This window comes from Branchiostoma lanceolatum, chromosome 5 (genome assembly GCF_035083965.1).
Source record: "Branchiostoma lanceolatum isolate klBraLanc5 chromosome 5, klBraLanc5.hap2, whole genome shotgun sequence".
Lineage (NCBI taxonomy): Eukaryota > Metazoa > Chordata > Leptocardii > Amphioxiformes > Branchiostomatidae > Branchiostoma > Branchiostoma lanceolatum.
Genome location: NC_089726.1, coordinates 132,688 through 147,357, shown reverse-complemented (window position 1 = coordinate 147,357; position 14,670 = coordinate 132,688). Strand labels below are relative to the sequence as shown.

At 45.9% G+C, this 14,670-nt stretch overlaps 1 protein-coding gene across 4 annotated transcripts in view; it reads right to left on the bottom strand.

Annotated features, from left to right (window-relative positions):
- Window positions 1–14,670, bottom strand: part of LOC136434297 (protein O-linked-mannose beta-1,2-N-acetylglucosaminyltransferase 1-like) — a 52,013-nt gene continuing 37,343 nt past the window's right edge. Inside the window, exons 23-28 of one of the 4 annotated variants that reach the window (XM_066427018.1) lie at window positions 11,249–11,312; window positions 10,476–10,544; window positions 3,156–3,302; window positions 2,745–2,903; window positions 339–470; window positions 1–205 (exon numbers count right to left, since the gene is read on the bottom strand). In XM_066427018.1, the coding sequence (XP_066283115.1) occupies window positions 94–205; window positions 339–470; window positions 2,745–2,903; window positions 3,156–3,302; window positions 10,476–10,544; window positions 11,249–11,312 (683 nt within the window). In that variant the 3' untranslated portion in view covers window positions 1–93. The remainder of the gene's footprint in view (window positions 206–338; window positions 471–2,744; window positions 2,904–3,155; window positions 3,303–10,475; window positions 10,545–11,248; window positions 11,313–14,670) is intronic. The other 3 variants (XM_066427017.1, XM_066427019.1, XM_066427020.1) reach the window with 3 other exon arrangements.

Genomic DNA, 14,670 nt, shown 5'->3' with positions numbered 1-14,670 from the left:
GACTGGGACCCGGTCAGGAGGCTTCAGGCTGTAGTAGGGAGACTGGGACCCGGTCTGGAGGCTTCAGGCTGTAGTAGGGAGTCTGGGACCCGGTCAGGAGGCTTCAGGCTGTAGTAGGGAGACTGGGACCCGGTCCGGAGGCTTCAGGCTGTAGTAGGGAGACTGGGACCCAACCAGCAGATACTGGTTTCCGTCATATGTGAACCTGGGGAAACAAACAGACAGCAAGATTTAGTGTCTCACATATCTTCAGTTGATATTATAAATTTTATTTTTCATTTACTGGTTTGGTTTTTTCTAGTGTCTGTTATAATGGCATGAATATTTGTAAGCTTCACCTGAGCATGTTTTTGTGCAGCCCCCGCAGATTCCCGTTGTCCATCGTGAAGAAGCCGAAGCAGCCGGCCAGCTTCCACAGGACTCTTCTGTCTGTCGGGTTCTCTTGTTCAAAGTAGACAGTAAAAACTTTCCTGTGTGCGGAGTAAAAAACTAACAGTGCTTATAGAGTCAGAGATGTGCAGTGTAGACGTTGGAAATTACAAATGTGACGTAGGCTGATCTTAACTTCGTACATTTCACCCTGATACTGGGCGGGAATGTACAGACATCAATGCATGGAACAAACATGCTTCAGCTTTTAGAAGGAGGTTGGCTGTGCTGCAAACACGATGGGATTTCGCAGAAAGAATGTCACAGCCAAAGCACACAGAAACACCTACGTGATGGTACCAGTAACAATCTCAAGTCATTTCTACTCTCAAAAGATTTGCTTGCTTGCTGATGTTCAGTGCAGGTCTTTACCTCTCAAGGCTGGCCAGATTAAAAAAGTTGGAAAATGTTGATTTTTTTTTTGGGGGGGGGGGGGGCTGCATCACCAGGCGCTCTTGTCTCATGTCATTACTGAACTTGGAGATGACCATGGAAACAGAGTGAGTGTGAGGCGGCCCTACCCTTTCTCCGCCGGCCCAGCGAAGTGTAACATGAGACCAGAGTGTGAGGCGGCCCTACCCTTTCTCCGCCGGCCCGGCGAAGTGTAACATGAGACCAGAGTGTGAGGCGGCCCTAACCTTTCTCCGCCGGCCCAGCGAAGTGTAACATGAGACCAGAGTGTGAGGCGGCCCTACCCTTTCTCTGCCGGCCCAGCGAAGTGTAACATGAGACCAGAGTGTGAGGCGGCCCTACCCTTTCTCCGCCGGCCCAGCGAAGTGTAACATGAGACCAGAGTGTGTGGCGGCCCTACCCTTTCTCCGCCGGCCCAGCGAAGTGTAACATGAGACCAGAGTGTGAGACGGCCCTACCCTTTCTCCGCCGGCCCAGCGAAGTGTAACATGAGACCAGAGTGTGAGATGGCCCTACCCTTTCTCAGCCGGCCCAGCGAAGTGTAACATGAGACCAGAGTGTGAGATGGCCCTACCCTTTCTCAGCCGGCCCAGCGAAGTGTAACATGAGACCAGTGTGAGACGGCCCTACCCTTTCTCAGCCGGCCCAGCGAAGTGTAACATGAGACCAGAGTGTGAGGTGGCCCTACCCTTTCTCCGCCGGCCCAGCAAAGTGTAACATGAGACCAGAGTGTGAGGCGGCCCTACCCTTTCTCAGCCGGCCCAGCGAAGTGTAACATGAGACCAGAGTGTGAGGTGGCCCTACCCTTTCTCCGCTGGCCCAGCGAAGTGTAACATGAGACCAGAGTGTGAGGCGGCCCTACCCTTTCTCAGCCGGCCCAGCGAAGTGTAACATGAGACCAGAGTGTGAGGCGGCCCTACCCTTTCTCCGCCGGCCCAGCGAAGTGTAACATGAGACCAGAGTGTGAGGCGGCCCTACCCTTTCTCAGCCGGCCCAGCGAAGTGTAACATGAGACCAGAGTGTGAGGCGGCCCTACCCTTTCTCAGCCGGCCCAGCGAAGTGTAACATGAGACCAGAGTGTGAGGCGGCCCTACCCTTTCTCCGCCGGCCCAGCGAAGTGTAACATGAGACCAGAGTGTGAGGCGGCCCTACCCTTTCTCCGCCGGCCCAGCGAAGTGTAACATGAGACCAGAGTGTGAGGCGGCCCTACCCTTTCTCCGCCGGCCCAGCAAAGTGTAACATGAGACCAGAGTGTGAGACGGCCCTACCCTTTCTCCGCCGGCCCAGCGAAGTGTAACATGAGACCAGAGTGTGAGGCGGCCCTACCCTTTCTCCGCCGGCCCAGCGAAGTGTAACATGAGACCAGAGTGTGAGGCGACCCTACCCTTTCTCAGCCGGCCCAGCGAAGTGTAACATGAGACCAGAGTGTGAGGCGGCCCTACCCTTTCTCCGCCGGCCCAGCGAAGTGTAACATGAGACCAGAGTGTGAGGCGGCCCTACCCTTTCTCAGCCGGCCCAGCGAAGTGTAACATGAGACCAGAGTGTGAGGCGGCCCTACCCTTTCTCAGCCGGCCCAGCGAAGTGTAACATGACACCAGAGTGTGAGGCGGCCCTACCCTTTCTCCGCCGGCCCAGCGAAGTGTAACATGAGACCAGTGTGAGACGGCCCTACCCTTTCTCAGCCGGCCCAGCGAAGTGTAACATGAGACCACAGTGTGAGGCGGCCCTACCCTTTCTCAGCCGGCCCAGCGAAGTGTAACATGAGACCAGAGTGTGAGGCGGCCCTACCCTTTCTCAGCCGGCCCAGCGAAGTGTAACATGAGACCAGAGTGTGAGGCGGCCCTACCCTTTCTCCGCCGGCCCAGCGAAGTGTAACATGAGACCAGAGTGTGAGGCGGCCCTACCCTTTCTCAGCCGGCCCAGCGAAGTGCTCCTGCTGCTTCAGGCACGCGGAGAGCTCGGAGGGCTGCAGCGCCGCGCCGGAGCTGAGCAGGCGCTTCACCTCCTCCTCGTACAAGTCTCTGCTCAACTTCTGCACACCCGACGCATCCTGCAGGGGCTCGCTGATCAAACACAGGGAAAGGTTTAACTGTGTCAGTTTTACATATGATCTTTAATCTATTCATTATCTATTGTCAAATGCTACAATACTTAAATGAAAGGAACAGAAATCTTCCACCTAGTTATATCCATGCATTAGTCTAAACTCATATTTTTTACTTTGTTTGTTTGCTTATCATACTTGTTGGAGCTGCGCCTAGGGAAGTAGTGTTGTCTGAACTCATATTTGTACTTTGTTTGTTTGTTTGTCGTACCTGTTTGAGCTGCGCCCAGGGAAGTAGCGTTGTCTGAATGAGTCGTCCTCGAACAGACCTTCCTTCACGATGTACTCCACACGAGACACGTCGGGCACAACGACCTCCCGGCCCTTCAGGTCACCACCGAACCAGCCGTGCCAGGGGCTGCAGGGGAACAGAACACGGTTACTGTGGTAACAGAACATGGTTACTGTGGTAACAGAACATGGTTACTGTGGTAACAGAACATGGTTACTGTGGTAACAGAACATGGTTACTGTGGTAACAGAACATGGTTACTGTGGTAACAGAACATGGTTACTGTGGCAACAGAACATGGTTACTGTGGCAATAGAACATATTGGTTACTGTGGGGTGTGATTACAGAACATTCTGGAAGGAGGACAGGGCCGAATAGAGGAGGAGGACAGGGCCCAATGGCGTAGAAGAACCCATAATGATTGTTCCTCGTGTTGACATCATTGATGTCCCCGTTCAAGGTTCTGATCTCTCTGATTATCCTTGGAGCGTTCATGGATATCTGATCTTTCTTGTCAATGACATCATCTTTGGAGCATTCACGGATATCTGATGTTTCTTGACAGTTACCCGTGAAGCGTTCGTGGGAATATCTGATCTTTCTTGTCAATGACAGTAACCTTGGAGCATTAATGCTGATATCTGATCTTTCTTGTCAATGGCAGTAACCTTGGAGCATTAATGCTGATATCTGATCTTTCTTGACGTCAAACTGTCATTTTCTATCACTGAAAGATCATGAATATAGACAAGCAGTCGGTATAGATTCCAAAGATTATAGTTTGGTTATCAAAGAGGTCCTGGATTAGCTCCAAGAGTTGTGTGTGATGATTTATAGTTTGCTGTGATGATTCATAGTTTGCTGAATTATTCCTTCTATCTTCTAAGGATACACAGCTGCAGTGCACGCAGGTTGCTGATTGCTTTTTTTTACAGCTTGGTTGTTTGTTTGTTTGGACAGTTGGTTTTTTTGTACAAGACATTAGTAGTTTGTTTGCTTGTATGTACATGTAGCTATCTGTCAGCTGTTTGTACATGTAGCTATCTGTCAGCTGTTTGTACATGTAGCTATCTGTCAGCTGTTTGTACATGTAGCTATCTGTCAGCTGTTTGTATGTACATGTAGCTATCTGTCAGCTGTTTGTATGTACATGTAGCTATCTGTCAGCTGTTTGTATGTACATGTAGCTATCTGTCAGCTGTTTGTACATGTAGCTATCTGTCAGCTGTTTGTATGTACATGTAGCTATCTGTCAGCTGTTTGTATGTTCATGTAGCTATCTGTCAGCTGTTTGTACATGTAGCTATCTGTCAGCTGTTTGTATGTACATGTAGCTATCTGTCAGCTGTTTGTATGTACATGTAGCTATCTGTCAGCTGTTTGTATGTACATGTAGCTATCTGTCAGCTGTTTGTACATGTAGCTATCTGTCAGCTGTTTGTATGTACATGTAGCTATCTGTCAGCTGTTTGTATGTACATGTAGCTATCTGTCAGCTGTTTGTATGTACATGTAGCTATCTGTCAGCTGTTTGTATGTACATGTAGCTATCTGTCAGCTGTTTGTATGTACATGTAGCTATCTGTCAGCTGTTTGTATGTTCATGTAGCTATCTGTCAGCTGTTTGTACATGTAGCTATCTGTCAGCTGTTTGTATGTTCATGTAGCTATCTGTCAGCTGTTTGTACATGTAGCTATCTGTCAGCTGTTTGTATGTACATGTAGCTATCTGTCAGCTGTTTGTATGTTCATGTAGCTATCTGTCAGCTGTTTGTACATGTAGCTATCAGTCAGCTGTTTGTATGTACATGTAGCTATCTGTCAGCTGTTTGTATGTACATGCAGCTATCTGTCAGCTGTTTGTATGTACATGTAGCTATCTGTCAGCTGTTTGTATGTACATGTAGCTATCTGTCAGCTGTTTGTATGTTCATGTAGCTATCTGTCAGCTGTTTGTACATGTAGCTATCTGTCAGCTGTTTGTATGTACATGTAGCTATCTGTCAGCTGTTTGTATGTACATGTAGCTATCTGTCAGCTGTTTGTACATGTAGCTATCTGTCAGCTGTTTGTATGTTCATGTAGCTATCTGTCAGCTGTTTGTACATGTAGCTATCTGTCAGCTGTTTGTATGTTCATGTAGCTATCTGTCAGCTGTTTGTACATGTAGCTATCTGTCAGCTGTTTGTATGTACATGTAGCTATCTGTCAGCTGTTTGTACATGTAGCTATCTGTCAGCTGTTTGTATGTACATGTAGCTATCTGTCAGCTGTTTGTATGTACATGTAGCTATCTGTCAGCTGTTTGTACATGTAGCTATCTGTCAGCTGTTTGTATGTTCATGTAGCTATCTGTCAGCTGTTTGTACATGTAGCTATCTGTCAGCTGTTTGTATGTTCATGTAGCTATCTGTCAGCTGTTTGTACATGTAGCTATCTGTCAGCTGTTTGTATGTACATGTAGCTATATGTCAGCTGTTTGTATGTACATGTAGCTATCTGTCAGCTGTTTGTATGTACATGTAGCTATCTGTCAGCTGTTTGTATGTTCATGTAGCTATCTGTCAGCTGTTTGTACATGTAGCTATCTGTCAGCTGTTTGTATGTACATGTAGCTATCTGTCAGCTGTTTGTATGTTCATGTAGCTATCTGTCAGCTGTTTGTCTGTACATGTAGCTATCTGTCAGCTGTTTGTATGTACATGTAGCTATCTGTCAGCTGTTTGTACATGTAGCTATCTGTCAGCTGTTTGTACATGTAGCTATCTGTCAGCTGTTTGTACATGTAGCTATCTGTCAGCTGCTTGTTTGTACATGTAGCTATCTGTCAGCTGTTTGTACATGTAGCTATCTGTCAGCTGTTTGTATGTACATGTAGCTATCTGTCAGCTGTTTGTATGTACATGTAGCTATCTGTCAGCTGTTTGTATGTTCATGTAGCTATCTGTCAGCTGTTTGTATGTACATGTAGCTATCTGTCAGCTGTTTGTATGTTCATGTAGCTATCTTTCAGCTGTTTGTACATGTAGCTATCTGTCAGCTGTTTGTACATGTAGCTATCTGTCAGCTGTTTGTACATGTAGCTATCTGTCAGCTGTTTGTATGTACATGTAGCTATCTGTCAGCTGTTTGTATGTACATGTAGCTATCTGTCAGCTGTTTGTACATGTAGCTATCTGTCAGCTATTTGTACGTACATGTAGCTATCTGTCAGCTGTTTGTATGTACATGTAGCTATCTGTCAGCTGTATGTACATGTAGCTATCTGTCAGCTGTTTGTATGTACATGTAGCTATCTGTCAGCTGTTTGTATGTACATGTAGCTATCTGTCAGCTGTTTGTATGTACATGTAGCTATCTGTCAGCTGTTTGTATGTACATGTAGCTATCTGTCAGCTGTTTGTACATGTAGCTATCTGTCAGCTGTTTGTACATGTAGCTGTCTGTCAGCTGTTTGTACATGTAGCTATCTGTCAGCTGTTTGTACATGTAGCTATCTATCAGCTGTTTGTATGTACATGTAGCTATCTGTCAGCTGTTTGTACATGTAGCTATCTGTCAGCTGTTTGTACATGTAGCTATCTATCAGCTGTTTGTATGTACATGTAGCTATCTGTCAGCTGTTTGTATGTACATGTAGCTATCTGTCAGCTGTTTGTACATGTAGCTATCTGTCAGCTGTTTGTATGTACATGTAGCTATCTGTCAGCTGTTTGTACATGTAGCTATCTATCAGCTGTTTGTATGTACATGTAGCTATCTATCAGCTGTTTGTATGTACATGTAGCTATCTGTCAGCTGTTTGTACATGTAGCTATCTGTCAGCTGTTTGTACATGTAGCTATCTATCAGCTGTTTGTATGTACATGTAGCTATCTGTCAGCTGTTTGTATGTACATGTAGCTATCTGTCAGCTGTTTGTACATGTAGCCATCTGTCAGCTGTTTGTATGTACATGTAGCTATCTGTCAGCTGTTTGTACATGTAGCTATCTGTCAGCTGTTTGTATGTACATGTAGCTATCTGTCAGCTGTTTGTACATGTAGCCATCTGTCAGCTGTTTGTATGTACATGTAGCTATCTGTCAGCTGTTTGTATGTTCATGTAGCCATCTGTCAGCTGTTTGTACATGTAGCTATCTGTCAGCTGTTTGTATGTACATGTAGCTATCTGTCAGCTGTTTGTACATGTAGCCATCTGTCAGCTGTTTGTATGTACATGTAGCTATCTGTCAGCTGTTTGTACATGTAGCTATCTGTCAGCTGTTTGTATGTACATGTAGCTATCTGTCAGCTGTTTGTACATGTAGCCATCTGTCAGCTGTTTGTATGTACATGTAGCTATCTGTCAGCTGTTTGTATGTTCATGTAGCCATCTGTCAGCTGTTTGTACATGTAGCTATCTGTCAGCTGTTTGTACATGTAGCTATCTGTCAGCTGTTTGTATGTACATGTAGCTATCTGTCAGCTGTTTGTATGTACATGTAGCTATCTGTCAGCTGTTTGTATGTACATGTAGCTATCTGTCAGCTGTTTGTATGTACATGTAGCTATCTGTCAGCTGTATGTACATGTAGCTATCTGTCAGCTGTTTGTATGTACATGTAGCTATCTGTCAGCTGTTTGTATGTACATGTAGCTATCTGTCAGCTGTTTGTGCATGTAGCCATCTGTCAGCTGTTTGTATGTACATAGCTATCTGTCAGCTGTTTGTATGTACATGTAGCTGTCAGCTGTTTGTTTGTACATGTAGCTATCTGTCAACTGTTTGTACATGTAGCTATCTGTCAGCTGTTTGTATGTACATGTAGCTATCTGTCAGCTGTTTGTATGTACATGTAGCTATCTGTCAGCTGTTTGTATGTACATGTAGCTATCTGTCAGCTGTTTGTATGTACATGTAGCTATCTGTCAGCTGTTTGTATGTACATGTAGCTATCTGTCAGCTGTTTGTATGTACATGTAGCTATCTGTCAGCTGTTTGTATGTTCATGTAGCCATCTGTCAGCTGTTTGTATGAACATGTAGCCATGTGTCAGCTGTTTGTATGTACATGTAGCTATCTGTCAGCTGTTTGTACATGTAGCTATCTGTCAGCTGTTTGTATGTACATGTAGCTATCTGTCAGCTGTTTGTATGTTCATGTAGCTATCTGTCAGCTGTTTGTATGTACATGTAGCCATCTGTCAGCTGTTTGTATGTACATGTAGCCATCTGTCAGCTGTTTGTATGTACATGTAGCCATCTGTCAGCTGTTTGTATGTACATGTACATGTAGCTATCTGTCAGCTGTTTGTATGTACATGTAGCTATCTGTCAGCTGTTTGTATGTACATGTAGCTATCTGTCAGCTGTTTGTATGTACATGTAGCTATCTGTCAGCTGTTTGTATGTACATGTAGCTATCTGTCAGCTGTTTGTATGTACATGTAGCTATCTGTCAGCTGTTTGTATGTACATGTAGCTATCTGTCAGCTGTTTGTATGTACATGTAGCTATCTGTCAGCTGTTTGTACATGTAGCTATCTGTCAGCTGTTTGTATGTACATGTAGCTATCTGTCAGCTGTTTGTATGTACATGTAGCTATCTGTCAGCTGTTTGTACATGTAGCTATCTGTCAGCTGTTTGTATGTACATGTAGCTATCTGTCAGCTGTTTGTATGTACATGTAGCTATCTGTCAGCTGTTTGTACATGTAGCTATCTGTCAGCTGTTTGTACATGTAGCTATCTGTCAGCTGTTTGTACATGTAGCTATCTGTCAGCTGCTTGTATGTACATGTAGCTATCTGTCAGCTGTTTGTACATGTAGCTATCTGTCAGCTGTTTGTATGTACATGTAGCTATCTGTCAGCTGTTTGTATGTACATGTAGCTATCTGTCAGCTGTTTGTATGTACATGTAGCTATCTGTCAGCTGTTTGTATGTACATGTAGCTATCTGTCAGCTGTTTGTATGTTCATGTAGCTATCTGTCAGCTGTTTGTACATGTAGCTATCTGTCAGCTGTTTGTACATGTAGCTATCTGTCAGCTGTTTGTACATGTAGCTATCTGTCAGCTGTTTGTATGTACATGTAGCTATCTGTCAGCTGTTTGTATGTACATGTAGCTATCTGTCAGCTGTTTGTACATGTAGCTATCTGTCAGCTGTTTGTACGTACATGTAGCTATCTGTCAGCTGTTTGTATGTACATGTAGCTATCTGTCAGCTGTATGTACATGTAGCTATCTGTCAGCTGTTTGTATGTACATGTAGCTATCTGTCAGCTGTTTGTATGTACATGTAGCTATCTGTCAGCTGTTTGTATGTACATGTAGCTATCTGTCAGCTGTTTGTATGTACATGTAGCTATCTGTCAGCTGTTTGTACATGTAGCTATCTGTCAGCTGTTTGTACATGTAGCTGTCTGTCAGCTGTTTGTACATGTAGCTATCTGTCAGCTGTTTGTACATGTAGCTATCTATCAGCTGTTTGTATGTACATGTAGCTATCTGTCAGCTGTTTGTACATGTAGCTATCTGTCAGCTGTTTGTACATGTAGCTATCTATCAGCTGTTTGTATGTACATGTAGCTATCTGTCAGCTGTTTGTATGTACATGTAGCCATCTGTCAGCTGTTTGTACATGTAGCTATCTGTCAGCTGTTTGTATGTACATGTAGCTATCTGTCAGCTGTTTGTACATGTAGCTATCTATCAGCTGTTTGTATTAACATGTAGCTATCTATCAGCTGTTTGTATGTACATGTAGCTATCTGTCAGCTGTTTGTACATGTAGCTATCTGTCAGCTGTTTGTACATGTAGCTATCTATCAGCTGTTTGTATGTACATGTAGCTATCTGTCAGCTGTTTGTATGTACATGTAGCTATCTGTCAGCTGTTTGTACATGTAGCCATCTGTCAGCTGTTTGTATGTACATGTAGCTATCTGTCAGCTGTTTGTACATGTAGCTATCTATCAGCTGTTTGTATGTACATGTAGCTATCTATCAGCTGTTTGTATGTACATGTAGCTATCTGTCAGCTGTTTGTACATGTAGCTATCTATCAGCTGTTTGTATGTACATGTAGCTATCTGTCAGCTGTTTGTATGTACATGTAGCTATCTGTCAGCTGTTTGTACATGTAGCCATCTGTCAGCTGTTTGTATGTACATGTAGCTATCTGTCAGCTGTTTGTACATGTAGCTATCTGTCAGCTGTTTGTACATGTAGCTATCTGTCAGCTGTTTGTACATGTAGCCATCTGTCAGCTGTTTGTATGTACATGTAGCTATCTGTCAGCTGTTTGTACTCACAAGACCATACAGCAGGTCGCTTCTTTCCCTTTGACCTCTGACTCCCACACTGACCTCCGCAAGACCCACCTACAACAGGAGCAACTCATTAGTTAAACACACACACATACAAACTCACACAGACACACACACACAGACACACACACACATACAAACTCACACAGACACACTCACATACACACAACAGGAGCAACTCATTAGTTAAACACACACACATACAAACTCACACATACAAACTCACACAGACACACTCACACAGACACAGACACACTCACACACACACATACAACAGGAGCAACTCATTAGTTAAACACACACACATACAAACTCACACAGACACACACACACAGACACACACACACATACAAACTCACACAGACACACTCACACAGACACACACACACATACAAACTCACACAGACACACTCACACAGACACACTCACGCACACATACAACAGGAGCAACCCATTAGCTAGATGTTTCCTAACAGGAACACACATCCACACCCACACACACCCATCCACACCCACACACATCCACACCCACACGCACCCACAGACACACACACACACACACACAGACACACACACTCTCTCACACCAATAACTTCAGCATGTCTTCTTTCACAGTCAGGAAATGTATTACTGCAACGTTGTTAGAAAAAAATTAACGACTGACCCAGGAATGTATTACTGTATAAACGATGTTAGAACTAACGACTGACCCAGGAATGTATTAAACTGTATAAACGTTGTTAGAACTAACGACTGACCCAGTTGCTGGGAAATCTTCAGTTCTGTACAAAAGGCTGGCATCTTGGGAAAGTCCTTCAAAACCTGCACAGAAGCAGGATAATGCAAAACATCACGAATAAGATAGTAATATCATATACATGCACAGATGATCACAAAATTGTGGTCTCATGGATGTAGAACACTAAATCCAGACTCACTAAGATACTTCCGAAAATAATTTCTTCAGGTTGGTAGAACATAGGATATTGGAGATTCTTTTTACACGACCAGTAAATTTATGTTTCAGATTGTGTTCTCGCTGCCACCTACTTTGGCTACTTATAGCAGCGAGAAGCAGTACTCCAGTCAGAAGAAGGTGTCTGACAGACACCGAAACGTCAGCAGGTGGGATTTACTGGTTGTGTAAAAAGAATCTCCACTATCCTCACTAAGATACTATTCCAGCTCATCACCAAACATGCGGACTCACCGTTGTGGTTCCAGGCTACAGGCATTGTGGACTCACAGTTGTGGTTCCAGGCTACAGGCATTACGGACTCACCGTTGTGGTTCCAGGCTACAGGCATTGTGGACTCACAGTTGTGGTTCCAGGCTACAGGCATTATGGACTCACCGTTGTGGTTCCAGGCTACAGGCATTATGGACTCACCATTGTGGTTCCAGGCTACAGGCATTATGGACTCACCGTTGTGGTTCCAGGCTATATACAGGTATTACGGACTCACCGTTGTGGTTCCAGGCTACAGGCATTATGGACTCACCGTTGTGGTTCCAGGCTATATACAGGTATTACGGACTCACCGTTGTGGTTCCAGGCTACAGGCATTATGGCCTCACCGTTGTGGTTCCAGGCTACAGGCATTACGGACTCACCGTTGTGGTTCCAGGCTACAGGCATTATAGACTCACCGTTGTGGTTCCAGGCTACAGGCATTATGGACTCACCATTGTGGTTCCAGGCTACAGGCATTATGGACTCACCATTGTGGTTCCAGGCTACAGGCATTATGGACTCACCGTTGTGGTTCCAGGCTATATACAGGTATTACGGACTCACCGTTGTGGTTCCAGGCTACAGGCATTATGGCCTCACTGTTGTGGTTACAGGCTACAGGCATTAAGGACTCACTGTTGTGGTTACAGGCTACAGGCATTATGGACTCACCGTTGTGGTTCCAGGCTATATACAGGTATTACGGACTCACCGTTGTGGTTCCAGGCTACAGGCATTATGGACTCACCGTTGTGGTTCCAGGCTATATACAGGTATTACGGACTCACCATTGTGGTTCCAGGCTACAGGCATTATGGACTCACCGTTGTGGTTCCAGGCTACAGGCATTATGGACTCACCGTTGTGGTTCCAGGCTACAGGCATTATGGCCTCACCGTTGTGGTTCCAGGCTACAGGCATTACGGACTCACCGTTGTGGTTCCAGGCTACAGGCATTATAGACTCACCGTTGTGGTTCCAGGCTACAGGCATTATGGACTCACCGTGTGGTTCCAGGCTACAGGCATTATGGACTCACCATTGTGGTTACAGGCTACAGGCATTAAGGACTCACCGTTGTGGTTCCAGGCTACAGGCATTACGGACTCACCGTTGTGGTTCCAGGCTACAGGCATTATGGACTCACCGTTGTGGTTCCAGGCTACAGGCATTACGGACTCACCGTTGTGGTTCCAGGCTACAGGCATTACGGACTCACCGTTGTGGTTCCAGGCTACAGGCATTACGGACTCACCGTTGTGGTTCCAGGCTACAGGCATTATGGACTCACCGTTGTGGTTCCAGGCTACAGGCATTACGGACTCAACGTTGTGGTTCCAGGCTACAGGCATTATGGACTCACCGTTGTGGTTCCAGGCTACAGGCATTATGGACTCACCGTTGTGGTTCCAGGCTACAGGCATTATGGACTCACCATTGTGGTTCCAGGCTACAGGCATTATGGACTCACCGTTGTGGTTCCAGGCTACAGGCATTATGGACTCACCATTGTGGTTCCAGGCTACAGGCATTATGGACTCACCGTTGTGGTTCCAGGCTACAGGCATTATGGACTCACCGTTGTGGTTCCAGGCTATATACAGGTATTACGGACTCACCGTTGTGGTTCCAGGCTACAGGCATTATGGACTCACCGTTGTGGTTCCAGGCTATATACAGGTATTACGGACTCACCATTGTGGTTCCAGGCTACAGGCATTATGGACTCACCGTTGTGGTTCCAGGCTACAGGCATTATGGACTCACCGTTGTGGTTCCAGGCTACAGGCATTACGGACTCACCGTTGTGGTTCCAGGCTACAGGCATTATGGACTCACCGTTGTGGTTCCAGGCTACAGGCATTATGGACTCACCATTGTGGTTCCAGGCTACAGGCATTATGGACTCACCGTTGTGGTTCCAGGCTATATACAGGTATTACGGACTCACCGTTGTGGTTCCAGGCTACAGGCATTATGGACTCACCGTTGTGGTTCCAGGCTATATACAGGTATTACGGACTCACCATTGTGGTTCCAGGCTACAGGCATTATGGACTCACCGTTGTGGTTCCAGGCTACAGGCATTATGGACTCACCGTTGTGGTTCCAGGCTACAGGCATTATGGCCTCACCGTTGTGGTTCCAGGCTACAGGCATTACGGACTCACCGTTGTGGTTCCAGGCTACAGGCATTATAGACTCACCGTTGTGGTTCCAGGCTACAGGCATTATGGACTCACCGTGTGGTTCCAGGCTACAGGCATTATGGACTCACCATTGTGGTTACAGGCTACAGGCATTAAGGACTCACCGTTGTGGTTCCAGGCTACAGGCATTACGGACTCACCGTTGTGGTTCCAGGCTACAGGCATTATGGACTCACCGTTGTGGTTCCAGGCTACAGGCATTACGGACTCACCGTTGTGGTTCCAGGCTACAGGCATTACGGACTCACCGTTGTGGTTCCAGGCTACAGGCATTACGGACTCACCGTTGTGGTTCCAGGCTACAGGCATTATGGACTCACCGTTGTGGTTCCAGGCTACAGGCATTACGGACTCACCGTTGTGGTTCCAGGCTACAGGCATTATGGACTCACCGTTGTGGTTCCAGGCTACAGGCATTATGGACTCACCGTTGTGGTTCCAGGCTATATACAGGTATTACGGACTCACCGTTGTGGTTACAGGCTACAGGCATTAAGGACTCACCGTTGTGGTTCCAGGCTATATACAGGTATTACGGACTCACCGTTGTGGTTCCAGGCTACAGGCATTACGGACTCACCGTTGTGGTTCCAGGCTACAGGCATTATAGACTCACCGTTGTGGTTCCAGGCTACAGGCATTATGGACTCACCGTGTGGTTCCAGGCTACAGGCATTACGGACTCACCGTTGTGGTTCCAGGCTACAGGCATTATGGCCTCACCGTTGTGGTTCCA